This window comes from Barbus barbus (genome assembly GCF_936440315.1).
Source record: "Barbus barbus genome assembly, chromosome: 16".
NCBI lineage: Eukaryota > Metazoa > Chordata > Actinopteri > Cypriniformes > Cyprinidae > Barbus > Barbus barbus.
In genome coordinates this window covers 12,166,652-12,192,096 of record NC_136744.1, presented here as the reverse complement: position 1 = coordinate 12,192,096, position 25,445 = coordinate 12,166,652, and the positions used below count along the sequence as shown (strand labels likewise).

Below are 25,445 nucleotides of genomic sequence, written 5' to 3'. Positions count from 1 at the left end.
ATGAGAGCAGGAAGACTCCTTCAGTCTCCAGAGTGTACAGTATGAGAGATCTCATCATTCTCACCACAGTCGTCACCTCCTACTACATCGCACATATGTGTACATTTATATCCAGGCACCTTCACCAGCCAAACAAGCCAACACAGATAGATCTGGTTGTGAAAGCAAAACATTTCTATTCCAATATCTTCAGGAACACAATTTTTATGATCTGTACACAGCACTCTTTAGTTTTCATTCATACATGACCAGAACTTTCAACAGCAGTACAAAATAGCACTAATATGAAGTGATAATATTAAAAACTATTTGTTTCACTCTTCTTAAATCAGATTAAAACTATAATAATTCAAGCAAAGAGTGAAATAGGCTTTAAAAAAATTCATTGTTTACGGAGTGATTTTTTGCACACATTCCAGCACCATTTCCACCTCAATCCACAATTTTGCTCGTTATAAAGTTTTATCAACATTCCAAAATGTAATTTCCATCAAACAGAAGTCACAGATTTATGTCACATTGTAAGTGACCAGTAAAAAGTTACAAGACGAGGGGGGAAAAAACAGATTTTTACTAAATTAAAATTTAAATCACCTTAAAATACACTTCCCTTTATTTAAAAGTACCTTAAACGTTTGTGTTAATGAAAAACGTTTATATCTATGTTTTTAATTAGTTCCCAGCCTTACAGCTAAATTTAACCTGAACTATAGCCCATGCATATGATAACATTCACCAATTAACATCTAAACTCACCATAGAAATACGAGGGGAAATTAATTCATACAAGAACATTATCTAGGAGTAATTGTGTAGCATCACAAGTTCTTTTTCTTGTTAAAATCCGCGGATGTCGCCGTTCAACGTGTATTTCAAGGTAAACGTCTCCCCCTGGTGGTGTGTTGTTGAACCTCGTATTTCCAAGACTAGGGCATATTAATTGTACCGGTCTCGTTACAAAAACTCACAAAAACTGCAAAAAATGAACAAACACAAAACTTTAAGTGTTTCTCACTGTATTACTTTATTGATTGGAGTGTCATGATAATTGTCTGCCTTTCATCCTAGATAAATAGAGTGAGTTTTGGTGCAAATCCCACTAGATGATCATGTACACCCATCAGTATCAATCACCAGCAAAGTGTACAGTAACAGTAAATTCAAGAGAATATGGCTTTGTGTTCTGTATATACATACATGAAAACACAATCAGCAGCAACACAACACAGAAACAGTAAAGGATTTCAAAAACAGAAAAAGTTGTGTTTGTGCTAACATACTGTTGCTTTAATGTTTTAGATTTCTTACTAATTTAATTTGTTCAGAGGAAATGTTGTGATAATACAAGATAAATGACATGTAATGGATGCTACAAAACAATTAAACAGGTTACACCATTTATTCAGCAGCTGTGAGCAACAGAACATTCAAAGAATCACACCATCATCAATCTGCAAAAGAAAATAGTTATCATTCGGTGTCATTTGCAAAGGCTCTTTATATCACAGCATTCATTTATCCTTTAAGATATTTCTTTGGATGCATGTACACTTTTGGCAAATGGCAATGACACTAATGCCCTCGAAAAAGCTTAAAAGAGGTTTCTCAATTAAAATCCATAAAAGCTCAAATCAGATGAAGGATTAGTTTTCAAGTTTCATTGTTCATCTGTATTAACAAGGCACACTTTATCCTATATTCCTTTTTTATTGGAAGGTGCAGTACTGAGACAAAACAGAAGCAGCAATTCTGGGTTTTTGAAACAACCCAGTCATATTTAAATAGGCAGGCTCTGTTTAGATCATTTCTAACATGTAAAGGTTCTATAAATGTACTACTGGAAGTCAGAAAAGCAGTCGTACATCTTGAGGTGGCGTCTGAATTCACATAAACATCTTAAGGATCTATACTTTATCTATATTGAAAGGCAAGTTCGTTGATATCTCATTACTGATCATAAAAGTGGCTTTAATAGGCTTGTGGCATAAAGTTGTACAGTTGAACAAGAAACATCCGAGGAGTGTGCAAACGTTTACATACATTCATTGGAATCAAATCCCCGGCCTATATAATAGTATATGCTTTTTGAGGCACATTTGAATTATATACCATTTTTTTTTTAGAGGAAATTAAATAGATTCAAATTTAAAGATGCTTCCATAAACTGTTTTACTTCTATTTTTGGAGGAACAGAAAACACCCACTGTAATCGTATTACATTTTGAGGCTGTATTGTACATAATTCGTATTCAGAATCACTGAATATTGAATCACATGAGTTTTTATGCATCTGGTAAAGAAACATTTCAATTGCCGTTTAAAAACTGTTTAAATGAAGTTGACTTGAGTCAATCATACAGTCCATTTAAAACAAGGACAAAGTGTGGTAAAACACATTGCATACCCGTTGATTCTTGTATGATAAAACAAACAAAGAACTTTAATATAATATGTATAAGTACCCAATCTATGTGAAAAATTGATATCTAACAACAATATACATCACTACTGATGCCGGTTTGAAGTAGTAGCACATGTACAGCAAATGGACCCAAGATGGAGATACTGAGCTTATGAGAGCTTGAAATACCAGAGGAGAATGATGTAAAGCAGACGAGAAACGGTTAAATGATTACAAAAATAACTAGTTGAAAAGCCCTTTTTGATTTACCACAGGAATGCCCTTTTTATACCAAATACTCCATTTCAGAGGGCTGTAGGATGATCTGAGTGACACAAAATTATGTTCTTGCCATGGAGAAACTGAAGTGAGGTGGCAAAAGAAACAAATGAGGCAACTTTCCGTCCCCGAGTCCAGAGCGTAATCCAGCCAGTGCTACATGCAGGCCAAGCAGCCTCTTAAAAGAGCTGGATCATTGATTCCCGCGACTTCCCAACACCAATCCACTTTACTAAAGCAAAGATGGAGTAAGTCATTAGGACTGCTGTAGTAAAACGACCCAACTGCATTTTAAACGATCAGACTAACAACAACCCTCACCTTCATGCCGTTCCAAAGCTGTATGACTTTTTGGTAACAATTTACTTCCATATTTTTTGCTCTACATTTTTGTCTATTTGGATGTCAATGGGAATCAAATCTGTTTGGTTATTGACATAGTTCAAAATATCTTTTACGTTTCACAGCAGAAGGAAAGTCTTGAATGACATTTGAGTTTGGAATGACATGAGGACGAGTAAATTACAAAAAATGTCATTTTTGGAAGAACTATCCCATTAAAGTCTTACCAGGCACACCCAAGTGATCTTCAATGTAGCAGACATATTTCTGTGCATTTTCTGGAAGCTCTTCAAAGGTCCTGGCAGCAGACGTGTCTGCTTTCCAGCCTGGCAGAGTCTCGTACTGCACTTCAACCTTGTGTAGTACCTCTTGGTTTGCTGGGAAACATGTATGATATTCAGCAACATCAGATTTGATTAAATCTACTTGTGTGATATGGGAAAAGTGCTGCTTACCTGGAAAATGTGGGATGATTTCACCATCTACTTTGTATGCCACACCAACTTTGATCTCAGAAAGCACATCTAAGATGTCAAGTTTGGTGAGAGCTAAGCTAAACAGACATATAGAAGGATGCATATAAGAAAACAGTATTTTATAGACCACACATATAGAAACCAATGGAGACATATCTGAAAACTCACGCTGTGAAGCCATTAATCATGTGGGCGTATTTGATAAGCACCAGATCCAGCCAACCACATCTCCTTTTGCGACCTGTGGTCACGCCCACTTCCTTGCCTCTTGTCTGCAAGAGCTCTCCAATTTCCTATGCATAAGTAAAGTATGCAAAGCGCAACATTTAATTCCTTCGTGTATTTACAATATGTATACAGGTATTGGAATATTCGCAATGAATAAGTTAAACTGTCAAGCTTTTTAATGACAATTTTACAACCTGAATTTCAGATATGTTGGGATGTTTTTTAAATTTGAATAAAATGAAAACTAAAAGAATTTCAAATCACATGAGCCAATGTTTATTCACAATAGAACATAGATAATATAACAAATGTTTAAACTGAGAAATTAAACAATTTTATGCACAAAATGAACTCATTTCAAATTTGATCCCTGCTACAGGTCTCATAATAGTCAAGACGGGGGCATGTTTACCATGGTGTAGCATCTCCTCTTCTTTTCAAAACAGTTTGAAGACATCTGGGCATCGAGGTTGTGAGTTTCTGGAGTTTTGGTGTTGGAATTTGGACCCATTCTTGCCTGATATAGGTTTCCAGTTGCTGAAGAGTTCGTGGTCGTCTTTGACGTATTTTTCGTTTAATGATGCGCCAAATGTTCTCTATAGGTGAAAGATCTGGACTGCAGGCAAGGCCAATTCAGCACCCGGACTCCTCTACTACAAAGCCATGCTGTTGTAATAGCTGCAGTATGTGGTTTTGTATTGTCCTGCTGAAATACACAAGGCCTTCTCTGAAATAGACATCATCTGGAGGGGAGCATATGTTGCTCTAAAACCTTTATATACCTTTCAGCATTCATAGTGCCTTCCAAAACATGCAAGCTGCCCATACCGTATGCACTTATGCACCCCCATACCATCAGAGATGCTGGCTTTTGAACTGAACGCTGATAACACGCTGGAAGATCTCCCTCCTCTTTAGCCTGGAGGACACGGGGTCCGTGATTTCCAACAAGAATATCAAATTTGGACTCGTCTGACCATAGAACTCTTTTCCACTTTGAAACGGTCCATTTTAAATGAGCCTTGGCCCACATGACATGACGGCGCCTCTGGACCATGTTCACATATGGCTTCCTTTTTGCATGATAGAGTTTTAGTTGGCATCTGCAGATGGCATGGCAGATTGTGTTTGCCGACAGTGGTTTCTGGATGTATTCCTGGGCCCATTTAGTAAAGTCAATGACAGAATCATGCCGATGAGTGATGCAGTGTCGTCTGAGGGCCCGAAGACCACGGGCATCCAACAAAAGTCTTCAGTCTTGTCCCTTAGTCACAGAGATTTCTCCAGTTTCTCTGAATGTTTGATGTTATGCACTGTAGATGATGAGATTTGCAAAGCCTTTGCAATTTGATGTTGAGGAACGTTGTTTTTAAAGTATTCCACACTTAAACTCACACACACTCTTTCACAGATTGGAGAGCCTACTTCTGAGAGACTCTACCTCTCTAAGACATCCCTTTTATAGCTAATCATGTTACAGACCTGATGTCAATTAACTTAATTAGTTGCTAGATATTCTCCCAGCTGAATCTTTTCTAAATTCCTTTGTTGCCCCCGTGCCAACTTTTTTGAGACCTCTAGCAGGCATCAAATTTGAAATGAGCTCATTTAGTGGATAAAAGTTAAAAATTTCTCTGTTTAAACATTTATGTTCTCTATGTTCTATTGTGAATAAAATACTGGCTCATGTGATTTGAAAGTCTTTTAGTTTTCATTTTATTCAAATTTAAAAAACGTCCCAACATTTCTGGAATTCGGGTTGTAATAATTTGCAATTTTAGGGATGACTCTGTAGCATTCTATCCAGGGACTACATAAGAAAAAAAAAAAAAAAAAAAAAAAAAAAAAAAAAAACTTACCCTGGTGTATTTACAGTAAAGTTTATTAATGTTCACTAACCTTATTTAATAAACTAAAAAACAACAATATGATCTATATGATATAATATGAGCTACAGTATATGATATTACTGTATTAGCAGCATTATTTGACAATTTGAATTATGAAGTCTACATTACTATTGTCTTGCCTAAAAAAACCCACTAGATGGAGCCATTTTAAAACTGAAAACTCAAAGTGTTTGAAGTGTAAGAGCAATTGTTTAGTAGAAATATATTTGGACTGACTTTATATTATGTGCTTTAATATAAATCATACTATGTACTGACATTTCAAATATAATTATATGATGCACTGCACTCATTGTCTATGTGCATGTTTTTTCACTGTTTATAATTGAAAAACACCTGCAGTAACTATCCCTGCATTTAATTTATTTTTTATTTTTTTGGGTTAAAGACCCTATGTACAAGTGTGAGCATAAATTTGAACTAAAAACTACACCATTTAGACTTCTTCATGTCTATCACACAATTATATTAATTTCCACTGTAGAATCCTAATAGTTCCAGGATTTCCTTGATCGTGGAAACCCTGCTATTGTTATTTATAAGCATGTATTAAGTCACTGTAAAGCACATTATGAATAGGCATTCATAAATGTCTCATACATAATGTATTCATTGTCATGTAGTGTGACAGATTACTGACTGCTGTTCCTCCAGCCTCATTATTCCTGTTCAAATCTATCCATAACAATAATCGTGCTTGACTAAAGTCAGGGTCAATACAGCCAAAACACTCATAACACTGAATGCACCGGAATAGGAACAGTAGTGAGAGCTAGAGGTGGGCGATAAAGTAGGGGTGTGCGATATGACGATGTTTGATCGTGGACGATAAAAATGTCTCCACGATCTGCTTTTGAAGAAATATCGTAGTATCGCGCTACAGCACACATTATGTCAAATACAGTTCTGGCGCTTCCATCTCTATGTACTGTACAACACGACATATAGCAGTAGAGTTACTCTGACAGGACACTACACTTATTCGCGATCGCAAAAGTACATTATTTGCACACAAGCCTTGCTGGTTAAATGTTTCATTCGCGCGCTGGTCTGACGTGCCCTTTTTTCTGAGCACATACACCTGAAGCACGCGCACTAAAAAGCCTGTCTAACAGCGCCTGATTACTCAACTAACTTATCTTTTGCGCTAATACTGTCAAAACACACAAGGTTTACATACAGACTCAGTTGGTTATCTCTAACATGAAAGTAAATAGTTAAGAGAGAAACAGATGCGTGCCTGTATATTAGATGCGCGCAGCTCTTAAAGGGACAGGACACTAAACATGCTGTCGACTGTCATTAAAGGGATAGTTCACCCTAAAATTTAATTTCTGTCATTATTTACTCACTCACATGTTGTCCCAAACCACTATTAATTTCTTGTGCTGAACCAAAATAAGATATTTTGAAGAATGAGGGTAACCAAACAGTTGCTGGTCTACATTGAATTTGATAGCAGGAAAGAAAAATCCTATGGAAGTCACTGAGGACCAGCAACTGTTTGGTTTTCCACCTTCTTCAAAATAGCATTTATGTTCAGCAGAAGAAAGAAACTCATTCAGGTTTAAAACAACTTTTGAGTAAATGATGGTATAAAAATAAAACATTATGACAGAATTGACAGATGACAATATTTATTTTTGGGGGGAACTATTCATTTAACGTTAACAAAACACAAAGAGAAAAATCACTCACTATTCTTGACTGAAAATCTTTAATACAGTTGCTTTAGGAATCAGTCTATGTAGTGTTTTATTTTTATATTTGTTCATTCAATTTCATTGAATGCTCCTGCTAAATACACCTATTGTACCTGAAAATAAAGCACTGTTTGTTTTATTTGTATATTATGTGTATTTGTAATGTGTGTCTTTGTTCTTATTTTTTAATAAGAAAAATAAAATAATGACAATTTTTTATCTTCGCCCACTTTGGCCTAAATATCTGCCATGCATCTTTGTCTTTCTAGTCTGGCTGTAATGCTCAGACAACTTGTAAAACCAAAATAGTAAAACTAACATGACAAAGAATCGTGATTAAAATCGTGAATCGTGATATTTCTAAAAAAAATCGTGATATGATATTTTTCCCATATCGCCCACCCCTACGATAAAGTCTCAAAATTATATCACGATAGCAGCATTTATTAGTGCAAACACAATGAAGGGCATTTTCCATCCTTTTCCAATGAGCTACTGTCATTGATGACAGACTACCTAATTCGAAGTGTAAATCTATTGTCATAAGGTTGCAGAAGCAGCATTATAGTGCAATAGTAGTGACCAGTGTTGGGCAAGTTACTTTTAAAAAGTATATTTAAATTATAGTTACTTCTCACAAATAGTAACTGAGTTAGTAACATAGTTAAATCATTATATTTTAATTACTTAAAAAAAAAAAAAAAGTTCACATGTCGAATAACTTGGATGCCTCAAATGAAATGTTAAATGAAATGGACGCTACATGGAATAAATTATTATTTTTAAACATTGTACACTAATACAAAAAAAAAACAATTTAAAAATACTTATTTAACACTGAACATTTTTTGACATTCTAGCAGGCATTATACCAACAAAGCACAATTGAACTTAAATTAATAAGTTAGTAAAATTAATATTTTTGTTAATTAATATTTCAGTATCACAGTTCTGTTCATAGGCCTATATTAAAAAATAAAATAAATAAAAGATTGTTTCAACGTGGCTTATTGGAACACTAGTGTGCAAACTTTTCTTCCTACCACATGACAAGATAATTACATGGTTGTCAGCATTAAAAGGCATAATTGATGCTTTTTGCAGAGCAATTTTTTTTTTTTTTTAATTTTGTGATAAAAATATCAGTACGTTTTCGTCAGTTATTTTACCTACGGATCGATGCATTTCTTACATGTTTCTGCTCATTTGAAATCGGACACAGATGAAAGATTACATTTGTTTGAATGCATTATTGAGAGTGACTGCGTGCGAATAAGTGTTGTAGTAGTTGTTTAAATCATGCTTTCAGCTCAAAATATTCAGTATCTAGAAGGAACAAACTAATTCCTTGAGAACGATTATAACTTCCCGCTCATGTCCATTGCCGTCATTCACATTCTTTCTGATTTGAGTGATCCTTCTCTATCAAGCTAGATAAAAAATGTAAACTTGTGAATTCTTGCTAAATATGCAGTTATATTACAGCCGGGTCACTGGCATGAATTGTACTCGTGATGGAGCGGTGGTGTAGCGCTTTTGGAGCGAGTGAAAACCACGCCGCTCCTCGCTCCATTCAAAATCACACCGTTCCACTCGCGCTCCGCTCACATAGCCTACTCTGGTTGTGAGTAGGCTAACTGTTGCTGTCATGACAGATCTTTTTCAGAACCAGCCACTATCAAAATAATCTGGCTGCGGGTGCGGGCCAGATATTCTTGCTAGCCGCCTGTTGCCGACCACTGGTTTAGGTAAGGTGGGAGGAGTTGGATCTGGATCCAACCACGCCCCCTGGATCTTGTGGGCTGCAGTGAGATGCTCCTCAACGAGACAGCGTCGCGAGCTCCTGCTGCGCTGTTTGAACACATGCAATTCATGTGTGTATTAGAAAACATAACATTCTGCATGTATTTAATTGTTTAAGGCCATTTTGCGATTTTAATCATCATACAGTAACCAGCAACAACCACCCCTTCCTCTTCTCATCGGAGACATGAGACGCAGTACTAAACGGTCTCACGCTGTTGGTGCTGGTATTGATTTTTGCGTCTTTCTCGGACAGTTTTAAATGCTTCCACACTGCCGTCAAATTTGCTGCATTAGTGCACGCCTCTGTTTGATTGCGTCAAGTCATTATTCGGTCCAATTTATTAGGTCTTTTTGCTTATTTCGGCTGCCAAACAATCAGTGCATCCCTAGTAAATAAGTCATTGCGTCGCTATATCATCGATATCGCGATATGACACTTTTTATCATGTAAAAATTTATACCGGTATTATCGTGGACGGTATGATATGGCACACCCCTAGTGAGAGCTCATCCAAACAATGCGGAAACAAAAGAGGAAGTTAAGCAGCTTCTTACATTGCTCTGTTCAGTAGGGAAAGCTCCAATCCCAACTCTTGTGGTGTAGGCTTTGACAACTCCATAGACTTCACCCACATTCTGGGGCGGCATGCCCAGACCCGTACACACCCCTCCCACAGTGCAGTTTGAGGAAGTCACGAACGGATATGTCCCTAAACAAAAGCGTCAGATCAGCGTTGCGGGCCAGTGAAGTGTTAGTGAAGCTTTAGGCAATATCAGGGTTATTTTCATTACTGTGTGAACAATAATAGACCTTTGCGTCTGTCAACACCTATATTTATTTGTAAAAAGTTAAGAGGTGCACAAAACCTAAATAAATTTATTAAGAACAAATGATTTTTTACATAGTGAAAAATTAATTTAAGCAAAGTTAAACCTATTAAAATAAAAAAAAAATCAAATGATAAATTAATATATTAAGAAAATGTAAATACAATTAAACAAATAGAATTTAAAAGTGACTGAAGTGTTAGTAAATCTGTAAAGAATGTAATGACACTGTTATTTTTATTATGTAGAGTAATAAGCATCTCCATCTATCAATGTGAATTTTTTTTTAAAGTACACATAATACATAAATCATTTAACCATAAAAATAGTAGGAAATATAATACTTTAACATGATGGGAAAAAAATAAAATCAAATGTGTGAAACTGTATTATTGACTTGTAGACTTATTGTTGATAGTTCACAGGACTTAACTAATATTGGAGGACTTTCCCAGAAGTTCACAAATGGGAATCAGCTGGTTAGCACATTGCGTAATCTTATGTTACACATGGTCAGGGAATGGTATGTACAATGTGTTTCGGTGTATCAATTACTAACCAAAGTCTATGTCCAGCAAGGCAGCATTGGCACCTTCCACCAGAATCTTTTTTGAAGGCCCATGTAGCGCCTCATACATGAAAAAGACTCCATCTCTCACCATGGGCTTTATCCTGTCTACATATGTCTGAAAAAAAAAAACAGTCAGAACATGTCGGAAAGTATGGTAACCCTTGTTGTCTGTGTGTCACAGTAGATGCTACTGTTATATATACAGTAATTAATAAATATATTTTATAAAGTTAGCATTATATGATAACTGATATGATAAAGATATGTTGTGCATCTCTAACTTTTATCCAAGTCCTATAAAATCTTGTAAACCTAACCTACGGAATTAACTGGTGTGACATCTAAGCTTCTCACCTTGAGTTTCTCAAGTTCCCCATCCACATCAATCTCCAGTGATGGGTACATAGACTTATACTGTGAGGCCAAATGTTTAAATCTGTGAAATAATACATGAGACTGGTCAGCTGACACAGTGATAGGCAAGTAGCGTGATCAGTTGCTCTTCCATTGTTTTTGTCGGATTAAGACCTGGATTAAGTGTTTTTACAGAGGGTGAGGTTTAACAGTCTATGGAAATGTGACAAGAATGGGTAAGATAGTTGAGTTGTCAAACTCATTGGAACAGGTAAGCACACCCTGACCTCTCTGAGAACTCCTGAAAGTCAGCCAGAAGGTCACATATCCTCAGGCCACTGCGAGCTGCTTTGGCAGAGTACACGGGCCCGATTCCTTTTTTAGTTGTTCCTAAACTAGGTGGTCAAACAGAAACAAGGTGAGACTCGTGAGTGATATTCACATGCATTCTTTTCCATGTTGGTTGCTTTAAAACAGTGGTCTGCAACCCTTATTCAGGGACCTCTAAGTGGATTTAGACAGAGAAGTGAACCTGTTACATACAATATTGAATAAAATTAAGTGTAATTTTGTTTACATACACATTTTTATTCAACACTTCAAACTGATGAAAAGTGAGAGTAAAGACATTTATAATGTCTTTCCTAATCTAAAAGAAATGCTGTTCAATCCTGAATCCTGAAAATCTGTATCAGTTTTTAGAAAAATAATATAGAGCACAACTTCATTATGAATACTGACAATAACATTTTCAACATGGATAATAATAAATGTTTCTTCAGCAGCAAATCAGCATATTATGGGACACTGTAGACTGGAGTAAAGACTGCAGATAATTCAGCTTTGCATCACAGGAATAAATGAAATTTATAATATATTGAAAAAAAAACCCCACTTATTTTAAACTGTAAAAATATTCCACAAAACTACTGTTTTTACTGTATTTTTCATCAATTAAATGCAGCCTTGGTGAGCATAAGACTACTTTCAAAAACATTTAAAAAAAATATTACAGACTACAAATTTTTGAACAGTAGTGTACAACTAAAAGCCATTGAATGAATCATTATTGATGTGCATATTTATTTGTACACTACATTTTAGTTTCACATAATTCTTTAATGTGAGAGACTATGAAATATTCATCTGAACTTTAGCTTCTTAAATTTAATGCCAGATTTAGCCAATATTTATTATATTTAGAGTATAAAATGTTTTCTTTTTGCAGATTTATATATATATATATATATATATATATATATATATATATATATATATATATATATATATATATATATATATATATATATATATATAAAATATTCACACAAAAAAAGAACTTAGGACAGAAAGTCAATTACTAAGATCAACCTGAGCGGTTAGAAAAGCCACCAATACACGACTAAAGTTAATTTCTCAAAGCATTTTCTCATTTGTTATGAACTCATGTCATAACATGTTGCTAGTGTTTTTTATGCATGTGCATAAAGCAGGGTTTTTACTTTTTGCCAGCTTGCTGTTGCCTCTGCTGTTCCTGGACTCCATCCACAGCTTGATGGAAATCAAACACTAGAGGCAGGAGAGTGTACACATTAAAGGGAGATAACTCATCTCTCTGAGCTCTGAACCCAACATGCCAAAGCAGGTCACCATAACAACACTTGGGCTGACTACAATTGATCCCGTGTCCTTTTATTATAACCACTCCTGCTGAGAATCTAGAATAAACAACAATAGTCTAAAGGCATAAGGATGATGATACACAGGGCAACTTTTTGAACAATATTGCTGGGCAACTTTAGTGAATGTTGATATCAACAGGCAACCAGGTAAAACACAGGGCCAATGACCGATCTAAAGTATCCAGATAGCAATCTGTTACCCATTCTCAGTGGGAAAGTGCCCAAGCAACACTGCTCAAAAAACGTTGCCCGGCAAAATTGCTCAAAAAGTTGCCCCATGTATCATCAGCCTAATAATTTAAACATGAACCATTATTAATTTTAAAGGACTCTTTGATTATGTGACATTTGAGAGCAATATCTGCCTACTTTAAATCCCAAAAGCTAAAAGCAAAGTATTAAACACACACACACACACACTTATATAAAAAATAAATAAATAAAAAGCATTGATGCATCAAAGAACATTTTAATGCATTAATTAAAAATTATTATGGATATGAAGCTATTATGTCTAGCTAGATTGGCAGTTCCTGAAGGGAATAGCAGTGCTTGCAAGGCATAAAAAGAACAGTGTTAAAGATTTAGGTTCAGGATTTTATAAATATGGAGTCAAAGGGAGGTTTTCAAAATTTTATCATAAATTTCATATTTAAAAAACATACATTACTGTGCAGACATTACTGTAAAAACAAATTACCAGTATGTTAGAGACTTACTGATCATAAGTAAAGACTTTTATGTTACAAAAGTTTTCTATTTCAAATAAATGTGGTTTGAACTTTTAATATAAAGTATACTGAAAAATGTTTTTTGAGCAACAAATCAACATAGAATGATTTCTGAAGTATCATGTGACCCTGAAGACTGGACTAAAATGCTGAAAATTCAGCTTTGCCATCATCGCAAATAAATAATATTTCTAAATATATTAAAATACAAAACAGTCATTTTAAATTGTAATAATATTTCACAATATTACTGTTTTTACTGTATTTTAGTTCAAATAAATATATTTTTCAATGGTAGTGAAAATATTAAGTATTCAGCATTAGTTTAAAAATAACTGAATCAAAAATAATCAATTAGTAAAGAATTGCAATCAAATCAAATTCTTTACAACCATATAAAGCCAAATTTTGCTGTATGCTGGGATATAATGGTGTTTATATGTCAAAGGAGTCATCAGCCTACCAATGTGTGCACGGTCAGAGATGATGAGCCTGTTCTCCCAGCCTTGAAGACCTGCGAGCAAACTCACTGTTAGACTCCTGTCAATGCTCATACAGCCTAAGGGCACAAACAGTTAAACAAACCTTTTCCTTTCCGTTCATTCTTCTGAGCCTCCTCGAAGAGACCCGGCAGGTGAATGACTACACCATTACCTGCAATCAAATGAGGAGATGTCAGTCATCACTGTCCAATTCACAGGGCTTTAACCCAGGCCTGAAGTGTTAAATAACATAGTGTTGGAATATTACAGCAAGTTGTTTAGCCACAGACAAACTCATGCACTTTGTGCAATCATAGAAACTTGTTTCTTGAGTCATGCTGTAATCGTTTTAGTTGTGACAATATCACAGATGGACAAGCAAGTTGTGTGCTTGGCCAATCAACATTATTAACTTCATAAATATGCAAAAATAACATTAACCAAAGTTTATGAATGTATAGTGAGAATTCTTAAAATAAAAATGGAGCAAGAGGTAAAGAATTACCAATGTAAAGGTTTTGGATCACACATTTCAACCCTTAAACCCTGCAGCACAGATTTCTGAAACCTGTATAGGTCCTTTTCAAAAAATTAGCATATTGTGATAAAGTTCATTATTTTCTGTAATGTACTGATAAACATTAGCCTTTCATATATTTTAGATTCATTACAACACAACTGAAGTAGTGCAAGCCTTTTATTGTTTTAATATTGATGATTTTGGCATACAGCTCATGAAAACCCAAAATTCCTATCTCAAAAAATTAGCATATCATGAAAAGGTTCTCTAAACGAGCTATTAACCTAATCATCTGAATCAACTAATTAACTCTAAACACCTGCAAAAGATTCCTGAGGCTTTTAAAAACTCCCAGCCTGGTTCATTACTCAAAACCGCAATCATGGGTAAGACTGCCGACCTGACTGCTGTCCAGAAGGCCATCATTGACACCCTCAAGCAAGAGGGTAAGACACAGAAAGAAATTTCTGAACGAATATGCTGTTCCCAGAGTGCTGTATCAAGGCACCTCAGTGGGAAGTCTGTGGGAAGGAAAAAGTGTGGCAGAAAACGCAGCACAACGAGAAGAGGTGACCGGACCCTGAGGAAGATTTTGGAGAAGGACCGATTCCAGACCTTGGGGGACCTGCGGAAGCAGTGGACTGAGTCTGGAGTAGAAACATCCAGAGCCACCGTGTACAGGCGTGTGCAGGAAATGGGCTACAGGTGCCGCATTCCCCAGGTCAAGCCACTTTTGAACCAGAAACAGCGGCAGAAGCGCCTGACCTGGGCTACAGAGAAGCAGCACTGGACTGTTGCTCAGTGGTCCAAAGTACTTTTTTCGGATGAAAGCAAATTTTGCATGTCATTCGGAAATCAAGGTGCCAGAGTCTGGAGGAAGACTGGGGAGAGGGAAATGCCAAAATGCCTGAAGTCCAGTGTCAAGTACCCACAGTCAGTGATGCTGGTGTTGGTCCACTGTGTTTTATCAAGGGCAGGGTCAATGCAGCTAGCTATCAGGAGATTTTGGAGCACTTCATGCTTCCATCTGCTGAAAAGCTTTATGGAGATGAAGATTTCATTTTTCAGCACGACCTGGCACCTGCTCACAGTGCCAAAACCACTGGTAAATGGTTTACTGACCATGGTATTACTGTGCTCAATTGGCCTGCCAACTCTCCTGACCTGAACCCCATAGAGAATCTGTGGGATATTGTGAAGAGAAAGTTGAGAGACGCAAGACCCAACACTCTGGATGAGCTTAAGGCCGCTATCGAAGCATCCTGGGCCTCCATAACACCTCAGCAGTGCCACAGGCTGATTGCCTCCATGCCACGCCGCATTGAAGCAGTCATTTCTGCAAAAGGATTCCCGACCAAGTATTGAGTGCATAACTGAACATAATTATTTGAAGGTTGACTTTTTTTGTATTAAAAACCCTTTTCTTTTATTGGTCGGATGAAATATGCTAATTTTTTGAGATAGGAATTTTGGGTTTTCATGAGCTGTATGCCAAAATCATCAATATTAAAACAATAAAAGGCTTGAACTACTTCAGTTGTGTTGTAATGAATCTAAAATATATGAAAGTCTAATGTTTATCAGTACATTACAGAAAATAATGAACTTTATCACAATATGCTAATTTTTTGAAAAGGACCTGTATAATCTAATGTACTATGAACTTCCAATACATCATACTAATCTACAGTGCTGACATATGAATCAGAAGGTCAAACACAGTAATTGCCATTAGCAAAATTGGATCTTTGCAAATAAACTGCATAGATTGCACTCAGCTATATTAGTCTGGATATGCTGGCCAACATCCAAACACTAACAGGAAGCTGTGGTGTTGTTTTCAAAGCAAGGATCTATATGCTGCACTACTTGCATGAGAATGTGCACAACTCATAAGACATTTTATCCAAATGGAGAGAGGAAATTTGATATATTACTCACCAATGAAGGCAGTGACCTTAGGGTTAATAATTCCACTGGGTAGAAGGTGGAAGTCATATTCCACTGAATCAACCACGACTGTGTGTCCTGCATTGTTGCCTCCCTACAGGAGAGAAGAAACACAAAGACTTTTCAATCCTTGAGAAGATGACATACAAATCTGGGATAGTTAGTTCACATAAAAAAATTGTCATTATTTACAGTAACCCATGTCGTCCAAAATATTATGACTGACTTACTTCATGGAACATAAAAGATGCTTTGAGAAATGCCTCAGTGTTTTTGTCCACACAATGGAAATCAATGCGATCCAATGTTGTTTGGATCTCAAATATCCTCTTTTCGTGTTCCAGAGAAGAAAGCATGATTTTGGGTGAACTATCTTTAACTATCCCAAGCATTACTATGGTATTGTACAGACATGCAGTTGTGAAATGGAAAATTTGAAGCATGTAAACAACACTGATTTTGGTTGTTAGGTGTGGATTTAATGTGAGAAGTGCTCTATTGCTAAATTAGACAAGATACAAGTAGGAAACGAGACGAAATCCATTTCACATTTTCTGTATGAATTTGGTGTTGCATCCTTTAGAATAGAATTCAACATGGTAAAATGCATTGAACAGATCTAAATTTACTACATTCTTATTAGAGGCTAAAAGCACAATGAAATTAACCTTGTAAATGAATGTGCAAAGGGCGAACATTTCAGTTTTGCAGAGTAAGATTTGTTTCCTTTTCATTTTATTTGCCATTCATTAAAGCTGTAAAATTACAAAGAATGTTGACACGTGACTAAAGAGAAGGGAAATAGATTACAGAGCACACTTGGTACGCCAACTGTTACCATCGTCAAGAATCATCGAGTCCTCACATGTGTTGGTTTTCAACATGGCATCAATCAGCTTTTACCTCATGTCACATCTGATGGAGTTTTCACAAAATGTGCTCAATAAATCAGTCTTTAATCCAGCAAGGAACAGGCCAGAGCTATTTCAGGACAGGTTTAGTAGTGTGTGTGGATGCCTCTCCTTTTTAGATCCATTTACGATGTTCTCATACTCATGGTGACCAAAAGCGATGCTGGAGGCACTTAGCATTACAATTATTGGCTCCTATTACAAGGTTGCTTTTGATTCTACGGGCCCAGCCTGGGAGTGTTTTTCTTTAAACTTATACATCACATCGTTCATAACAGCATGCTAACAATTCAGGAACTTGGGAAGCATTGGCTTCATGTAATAAATGTGGTTTCATTACACACAATTAGCGGTCCACCTCCAAATAACCTCTGGGATATCATACATTTACATTTAAGAACATAGAATGCAAAGAATATCTCTGTAAACCAAGAAATCTCAGCACAACACTAAATTATTCATTTGTTCTAAATTCTGCGTTTTTTTTTGCAAAAAATGGATTGTGAAAAGTTTGTTAATTTCATCAAATAAATTAGTTTTTTTTCCCCCTTGGAATGTTTTGGAGAATTAATGAGAGCGCATTGTAAATAGTCAATTTTGATTTCATATAGACTTTAATTTGCATTTAAACTACACACAGTATTATACGATGTAATTTCTAGAGAAAAGACGTTTAGTTTGTTTCAGAGAAAACTCGGAAGAGCCGAGTCATATTTTGAGTCAATAACCTGGAACATTTCTTTCATATGATGTTTCTCACATTTACTCTCATGACTGTCTCTGGGGTTTCAGGCCATGTTGGATGGCGTCCAATGTTCCAAACCTGGCATGCTAAAAATGTGTGTGATCTACTCCACCGTCTATTTAAGGAGGAACAAGGGGTTGAGGAAATAATACAGGGATTTCTAGCAAAGTTACCACCTTATCACACACAACGATCCATCAGCATTAAAAAGCTGAAAAAGTACCAAACCAATTCCATGAAATAGATTGATTACATATTGTTTTCAGTGGTGAGATTAAACTGTTGTGATGTTCTATCTGGTTTGTTTTTTGTTGTTTTCTCAGAATAAAGAGTGGGTGCACATTTGAGAATGAGAGTGAGAGTGTGCATTTAATAAAGCTGCAGGCCGTAACTTTTTTTGGTTAAATTATCCAAAATCAATTAGAGCAAGTACATAACCAGCCAGTGTTCAAAACTTAAAAAATCACCTTACCTTAGCCCGATTCACAATGATAAGTTTATAATAATGTTTTCTAATTTGAGTGGCACTGGTAGGAATTCATAGGAAATTCGAGCATGGCGCTGCGTCATTATGTCACGTCTGTTCACTATTCTCAAATTCTTCCAAAAATATGGCAAGTCATAAATTAAATTTCTAATTCAGATGGCAGATTGTAATCCAAAAAGGTTTGTGTTTATGAAACAAGTGACGGAAATTAGATTATATTCCAATTTTAATGTGCATCTGATTAGATAGCCTATGTTCGATTACACAAGTTTTGTATTTTAAAAGAGAACCAGTTCTAAGGAAGAGTAATTATCCAAGTTAAAATAATTTATTAGAGATTGTAGGGCTGCACAATTAATCGAATTTCTAATCGCGAGCACCAGAACCTGATTTGGTAGCACTGAACATGTAATATTTACAAGTTTTGTCTCTGTTAATTAGAAATGCACATTAACAGGAGCTTGAGTTCAGAGTAGCAGGAGCTTGAGTTGGGATGCAGATGTACATTTGACAGTACCATTGTGAAAACCGTAACAGCCTCATCTTTTATACACAACCAAAAGAACAGCACCTCATTATCATGGTAAAAAAGTAGCCTTTAACTCAAGCTCCTGTTAATGTGCATTTCTAAGAGACAAAACTTGTAATATTGCATGTTCAGTGCTACCAAATCAGGTAGTGGTGCCACTGCTCTCGAATGTTAGTCTGGAGCTCTGATAAAATAAATTGTACTGTAAAATGTTACTGCAATTGGAAATTTTGTCTGTTTAATTGTAAATGAAATATGTAGCTTTTAGTAAACCATTTTTTTTCTTTTCTTTTTTCTTTTAGTTTTAGTATAACATTATTATACCATGATTTTACCTTTTTTGGTTTAAAATAAGAAACCAAACCAATGTATAGTTGGCATTTGAGGCTCAAAGCTATAGAAAATATATATTTTATATAAAAATATGGCATGCAGCTTCAAGCAATGGCATAAATCGGTTCAAAATAATCGTTATTAATAATCGCAATTACAATCTCAAGGGAATAATCGACAATTATGATTTTTGTCATAATCGTGCAGCCCTAAGAGGTTGTACAGAAATTGAAATCTACATGTAATGCTACACACACTACATACACGAAGTCACGCAATGCTGATGTTGTAACTTTAACAATTTGAGAACAAAGTATAATAATAATTTGCACGATTTGATGTGACATGACCTAACCAATGGTTAGATTTAATCACCATTGGTAGCGCTATTTATTGTAATGCTTTTTTCCTCAGTTGGTCAGAACAAAATGTCAGACTTGTTACTTACTCGTTCAGATAACAATATCCGGTGAAAATTCTTATTTGGGTCATACTTCCAAGACGTAGAATCTGTGATTCTGAAATACAGTGAATATCCACACTGGTGTGGTTACTGACAGCCACACATATTCCTTAAAACATTAGATTCATCCGCGCTGAGGAGCTGTGCCAGTGTACGACTGCCGTTAAGAAAATAATTCTGCAAATAACCGCAATAGCAGGTTTTAAAAAGAGGTGGCGACAAAGAGGCAAAACTTACAGACTGTAGCTTTAAAGTGCCCCTATTATGGGTAATGAAAGGTTCATATTTTGGTTTTGGGAGTCCCCAACAACAGGTTGACATGCATGCAAGGTCAAAAAACACTTTCATTGTCTTATAATATGCATTTATTTTTTACCTTACTTGCTCAACAACTCCCTAACGATTCGCTCAACAATTCATTATTACAAAACACCCTTTGCGTGGCGCTAATCTGCGGTGATTGGTCCAATTGGTCTCATTTTCATTTCATCATGCCTGTAAATGCCTAATAAAGCAGCTTTTGTGAGCGCAGTGCTGCTTTGTGTACAGCGATATCGGGGAAACTGCTATTTTACCGCTCCAAAAGTGGCACCTAGTGGCAAAGAATGAATTAGTATTTTCATTCAGACAAAGTCTCTTTAAGACAAGTCATGTCACTCGGCGGCCATCTTTGAAACGCCTCTCGGGCATCCAAGTGCAGCTCCTATCATTTTGAATGGGGAAACATCAAATTCTCCAAAACTGTTCACTAAGCTTACGATTAAATTTCATATTTGAAATCACGAATGAAATCGGACAACAACAATGTCATAAAAATTATTTTGTTCAAATAGCGTTATAAAAAGCTTATTTTTCAGGCTAGATCAGCCAGTGCGCATGCGCAGTCCTGAGCGCGCATCTCAGAGCGCTGACTTTTTCAATAGCAACCAGGACTTTTAACGGCAGCTGCAGTGACGCGCTGACTTTACCAATTAGCTCTTTCATTCTAGAAGGCAGGGTTTCCTGCGATTGAGCAGCCATATTAAGCGTTGCATTTTTCCCCATTCAAAACTATAGTGACATGTCTTGGGTATTCTATAGTCTTTGATTCAGACCAACGCAAAAAGACCATCAAGTGGGCGGGCAATATGCTAATGTTTCAGGTTGATGTCAACATGAAACAGCTTGGGATTCGTTTTAAAAACGATTCATTTCAATGACTCAGAGTCGACTCTTTCTTATGAGAGACAATAACTTTATACACGGTGCACTTTCAGATTTAAAACTTTGCAGGATATTTTCATTCACTTAGAGCTGTGTTACACACTGCATGAAAGGTAATTTGAAAAAATCCATAATAGGGGCACTTTAAATTTACAGGCCTGTCTCAAATTCACAAGAAAGGACAGATAAACCTCTCTGATGAAAGACACATTCCAAGTAAAAAAAAAGGTTTTAGAAAATGCACTCACAAAGGGCAACTTCTCGCTAATGAACCAGTTTTAGAGCTGAGCACACTGTAAAAAACAACTGATATTTCCACTTATACTTTCTTATCCAAGTCTGTATTTCAAGCTTTAAAATTCCCTGACCTTTCTTTTTCTGCAGCAAAACAGTCCTTTTAAGATGCACTCCATTTTTCTTTATTTCTCTGTGTCATGGACTTTATGGACTTAAGTTTTCCTTCACCAATGCTTTTGCAGAAATGCATTATTCCCAGTCAGCCCCAATTCTTCAAAATTACCATTAATTTCTTTGTGTAAAACTTTAACTATAAAAAATACTGAGAAAAAACAGAAATTAAGTCATTAGAAATTCCTGTTATAAAATAAAGCATTTGGGACTTGAATGACACTGTTTAAAATGGCACCTTAATTATCAGTAAGCAACACTTTGACTCACTGATAAACAAACGGCTGCACATTACACATGACCACTGCAATACTGCAGTCAAGAGATTTCCACAGACTCCATTATCAAGCTGACGTTAATGGTAAAGATATTTTAAGTCGCTTAAATTAAAGGGATACTCCACTCCAAAATGAAAATTTTGCCAATATTCACTTACCCCCAGGTCGTTCCAAACCCGTAAAAGCATTTTGAAAAGCATCCAATGGACGCAAAGTGCGTACGCTGTTCTCTGTCATCAGTAACGCATGGATATGCTGTTTCCCTTCAAATCAGCGTAAATAAACGTACAATACGTATCCATGCGTTACTGATGACAGAGAACAGCGTACGCACTTTGCGTCCATCGGATGCTTTTCAAAATGGCGCTACGCTGACACAGAGAGGAGACGAATTGTTGAATAAATGTCATTATTTTTATTTTCTTTGCTTACAAAAAGTATTCTCAGCGCTTCATAAAATTCAGATTGAACCACTGATGCCAGATAGACTATTTTGACAAAGTTTTTTATATTTTTATGGACCTTGACAGTGTAATTTACTATACAGTCAATGGGACAGTCACAAGCCTCCCGGTTTTCATCCAAAATGTCTTAAATTGTGTTCCGAGGAAAAACAAAACTTTTACGGGTTTGGAGCGACATGGGGGTAAGTGAATATTGACAATTTTAATTTTGGGGTGGAGTATCCCTTTAAAATAGTTTAGTAGTAGATATATTCCTTGAAGCAAACTGTGTCAATTGCAAAGACAAAATAGCACATCTATATGATTACAGAACTTATCTGTAAGAGCAACAGATGGCCTTTCATTCTTGTCAGATTTGGTGATACAGTAGAAGACCAAGGAAGAAATGTAATACCAAAAGTATAGCTTGACTAAAGGATGCTCATATACACTCCTCTAGATGGTTATAAAGCTCATAAAATCTCAGTACATTCCTGTATAACAGGTTAGACCAGCAGTTCTCAATTCCAGTCCTCGCGCCCCCCCCGCTCTGCACATTTTGTATGTTTCTCTTATCGCTTCAGACATTTGTTCTATTCGAACGCAAGTGCCCTGCGAAGTGGACATCACAGGATTTTCCGCCATGATTCTAGATTGAAGCGAACGTGTATGTTACATTCAAAGTGCATTGAAGTGTGCGAGAAGTGAATTTAAATTGATATACAGAGATGATGTCACACTCGTCTGTCTTTGAAGACGTTGCGAAGGGAAAATCCGTGAATGAATGTTCCTAAGTGAAGTAAACTTCAACAGATTTCCCCTGCTCAGGGAGTAGGGAGCAATGGACACTGTGTAGGGACCATGTTATTTGGAACACAGTTCATGCACGGAGCTCACTTCTATCGAGCAGATTATCTGAATCAAGTGTGTTAACTAAGAGAGACATGCAAAATATGCAGGCGGGGGGGGGGGGGGGGGGGGGGGGGGGGCTAGAATTGAGAACCGCTGGGTTAGACTGAAGATAGTGTCTGGTAGTCATCATAGATCTGGAGACATTGGTTTTCCCACATGCCTGGAACACCATAGACAATAAGCAAGTGACAAGATTAATATAAGCCTACAATACTATAATGTGAAATAAACCAACTTCTTAACAGATAAAAACAGATTTATAGGCTGACATGAGAAGAGGCAATATATAAAGAGGTTAATCTGCTAATAAAATGTTAAGAGCATTATTATAAGAGGTCATGCAAGGTTTGATCCTTTGATGTGTTTGACATATCAATTTGGTGTGACATGGAACAGCATGATGGTCTTTTTTCCATTCCATCTGCCTGTAAGGAAAACCAGTGAGACTGCTGAGTGCACTGTTTTTATAAAAAGACTAACACTATCTGCTTTCTGTCCCACCCATTTGCACAGCACACACATGACGGTTTGCATAAGTGCAGCACCGAGTGTCTTGTATAATGCATTCACAACCTTGGCAGAATACAAACTTCTTAGGAGAGAATCCTTGCAATGTGAACCTATTATCAATACCATGCATAGTGACAGGGGGCGTAAAGCAGCCTGCTATCACTGCTCTCTAGCATAACACAACCACTGCTGCGGTGCCATTTCCCCATTTGTCCCTAAAAGTCCTCTCTTAACAAATCTAAACATTATGCTATATAATTATGTACGTGTAAACATTTAAAAATCACCAGGTCTAATGGAATAGAATAGAAGTATTTAACCCTAGGGTGTCTAAAAAGAAAAACATGGCATACATATTTCATGATTTTTTTATCATTATACAAATATATATCATCTAACAGTTTTGTGGTAACATTACATGTTAAGCGAGAGCAGATCAGCGTCTGAAAGCAATGAGGCTGAAATAGTGACAGCTGTTACTTTCTGACGGGCAATGTGAGATGTTGACACATGGAGCCATATGCTACATAAACCTTTCTTTAGTACTCTGAACAACTGCTTAACAATATCGGTGTATATTTTCTAACAAAGTTTTATACATATATATACTTGGCCTGGGGCATTTTACATAATAAAACGATTTAGGACTATAAACTTTTAAAACAGTTCCCTTACATTTTCATCAATAAATGATTAACATTAAGTATGTGTGTGTGTGTGCGTTTAGTCTATAAAAAAAACATTCTAGCAATTGACTAAAATATAAATGTTGCTAATTTTAAAGCAAAGTTGTGGCAGGTCATGTCTGAAAAATCAGTGAGCTGCAGGATTGTGTACATTTATAACACATGGGCACATGAGAAAACTGCGGAAAATCAAGTAGCTGGAGGTTAATGTTCTATAAAATCAACTATTATTTTAATTATTAACACTTGCAACATCTGCTTTGACTGTAATACCCATATAAACACCACACCTTCGGGCGTCCTAGACTTCAAAGGAGTCCTGCGCCTGTGTTTACATCCTTTGCAAAACACCCCGGATATTCCAACATTAACCGACTAAATGACATCTGGTAAGATTTCAAGGCTACACTGACTGCGCTGGCCTTCGCTCAGAAATCACGCTGGCTTCAAGATCACATAATTCAGTCAAGGTGACATTTGCAAACACCCTGGTGCACTGCTAGCAAAGCTAAACAAGTAACGTTAGGCTGGGTTATAATCGACGTCGCTCGCGTGCAGGCAGCGCAGTTGATAATAATGGAAGCGCGTAGATGCGAGCAGTAATGTCCATTTCCGCTTTGATAATACAGCAGCTAACTGCTTACTAAGAATTGGCCTGCAAACAAGTCCTGTAATCACATACTGCAAGAGCTTTCACAGCACTTAACATGCATTCAGTAATCAACAGGCTGCTCTCGGATCATGAATATTTCTGTACAAACAAGCTTGTTGATGATGTACACAGCGAATCACAAGACAGCACACCGGGGATAACGTTATAGTCACATATTCAAACACTACAGTTCTTATAAACCAACCTGGCATCTGCAAACCATGTCAGCGTCCTGGGCCAGCAGGTCCACCACCTTTCCTTTCCCTTCATCGCCCCACTGTGCTCCGAGCACCACGGTCACTTTGTTGCCCACACTTGGGCTTGTCACCCGGCTCGATCCTCCGTCCTGCGACTGTGCGTTCCCGCTTTCTGACATGACCGTCTCCCCTCTAACGTTACTCTCCCTTGCAGCTCCGCAATGCTCCTCCGAGTCCGACACACTCTCACCTGAGCAGACACCCGAGGGCGGAGCATCCTCACGCACACGCGCACGCGCAGTAATTAAAGTACTCTGTGCTTTCAAATTTATTTTTTTAATAAGTAGAACTGTTGTACATCATATTACAAACAACATATAGGCTTCTGTGTAATATTTCCCAACTGTATGTATTTATTTATAATT

General features: G+C 36.6%; 1 protein-coding gene across 3 annotated transcripts; it reads right to left on the bottom strand.

Annotated features, from left to right (window-relative positions):
* Positions 1 to 1,002: 1,002 nt before the first annotated feature.
* LOC306881988 (adenylosuccinate synthetase isozyme 2-like) lies at positions 1,003 to 25,303 on the bottom strand. 3 transcript variants are annotated; one of them, XM_079436397.1, is made up of 13 exons: positions 25,029 to 25,303; positions 16,255 to 16,357; positions 13,897 to 13,965; positions 13,775 to 13,825; positions 12,401 to 12,467; positions 11,186 to 11,293; positions 10,899 to 10,980; positions 10,533 to 10,659; positions 9,701 to 9,855; positions 3,667 to 3,791; positions 3,478 to 3,575; positions 3,250 to 3,399; positions 1,003 to 2,912 (listed from the first exon to the last, which is right to left on the bottom strand). In XM_079436397.1, exons 1-13 carry the CDS (start codon positions 25,197 to 25,199, stop codon positions 2,860 to 2,862), a joined length of 1,359 nt encoding a protein of 452 aa, XP_079292523.1. In that variant the 5' UTR covers positions 25,200 to 25,303; the 3' UTR covers positions 1,003 to 2,859. The 3 variants fall into 3 exon arrangements, with proteins under 3 accessions (XP_079292523.1, XP_079292525.1, XP_079292524.1); XM_079436399.1 differs by lacking the exon at positions 12,401 to 12,467 and having other exon boundaries at positions 25,029 to 25,295; XM_079436398.1 differs by lacking the exons at positions 1,003 to 2,912; positions 3,250 to 3,399; positions 3,478 to 3,575; positions 3,667 to 3,791 and adding an exon at positions 7,775 to 9,190.
* Between the last annotated feature and the right edge of the window lie 142 nt (positions 25,304 to 25,445).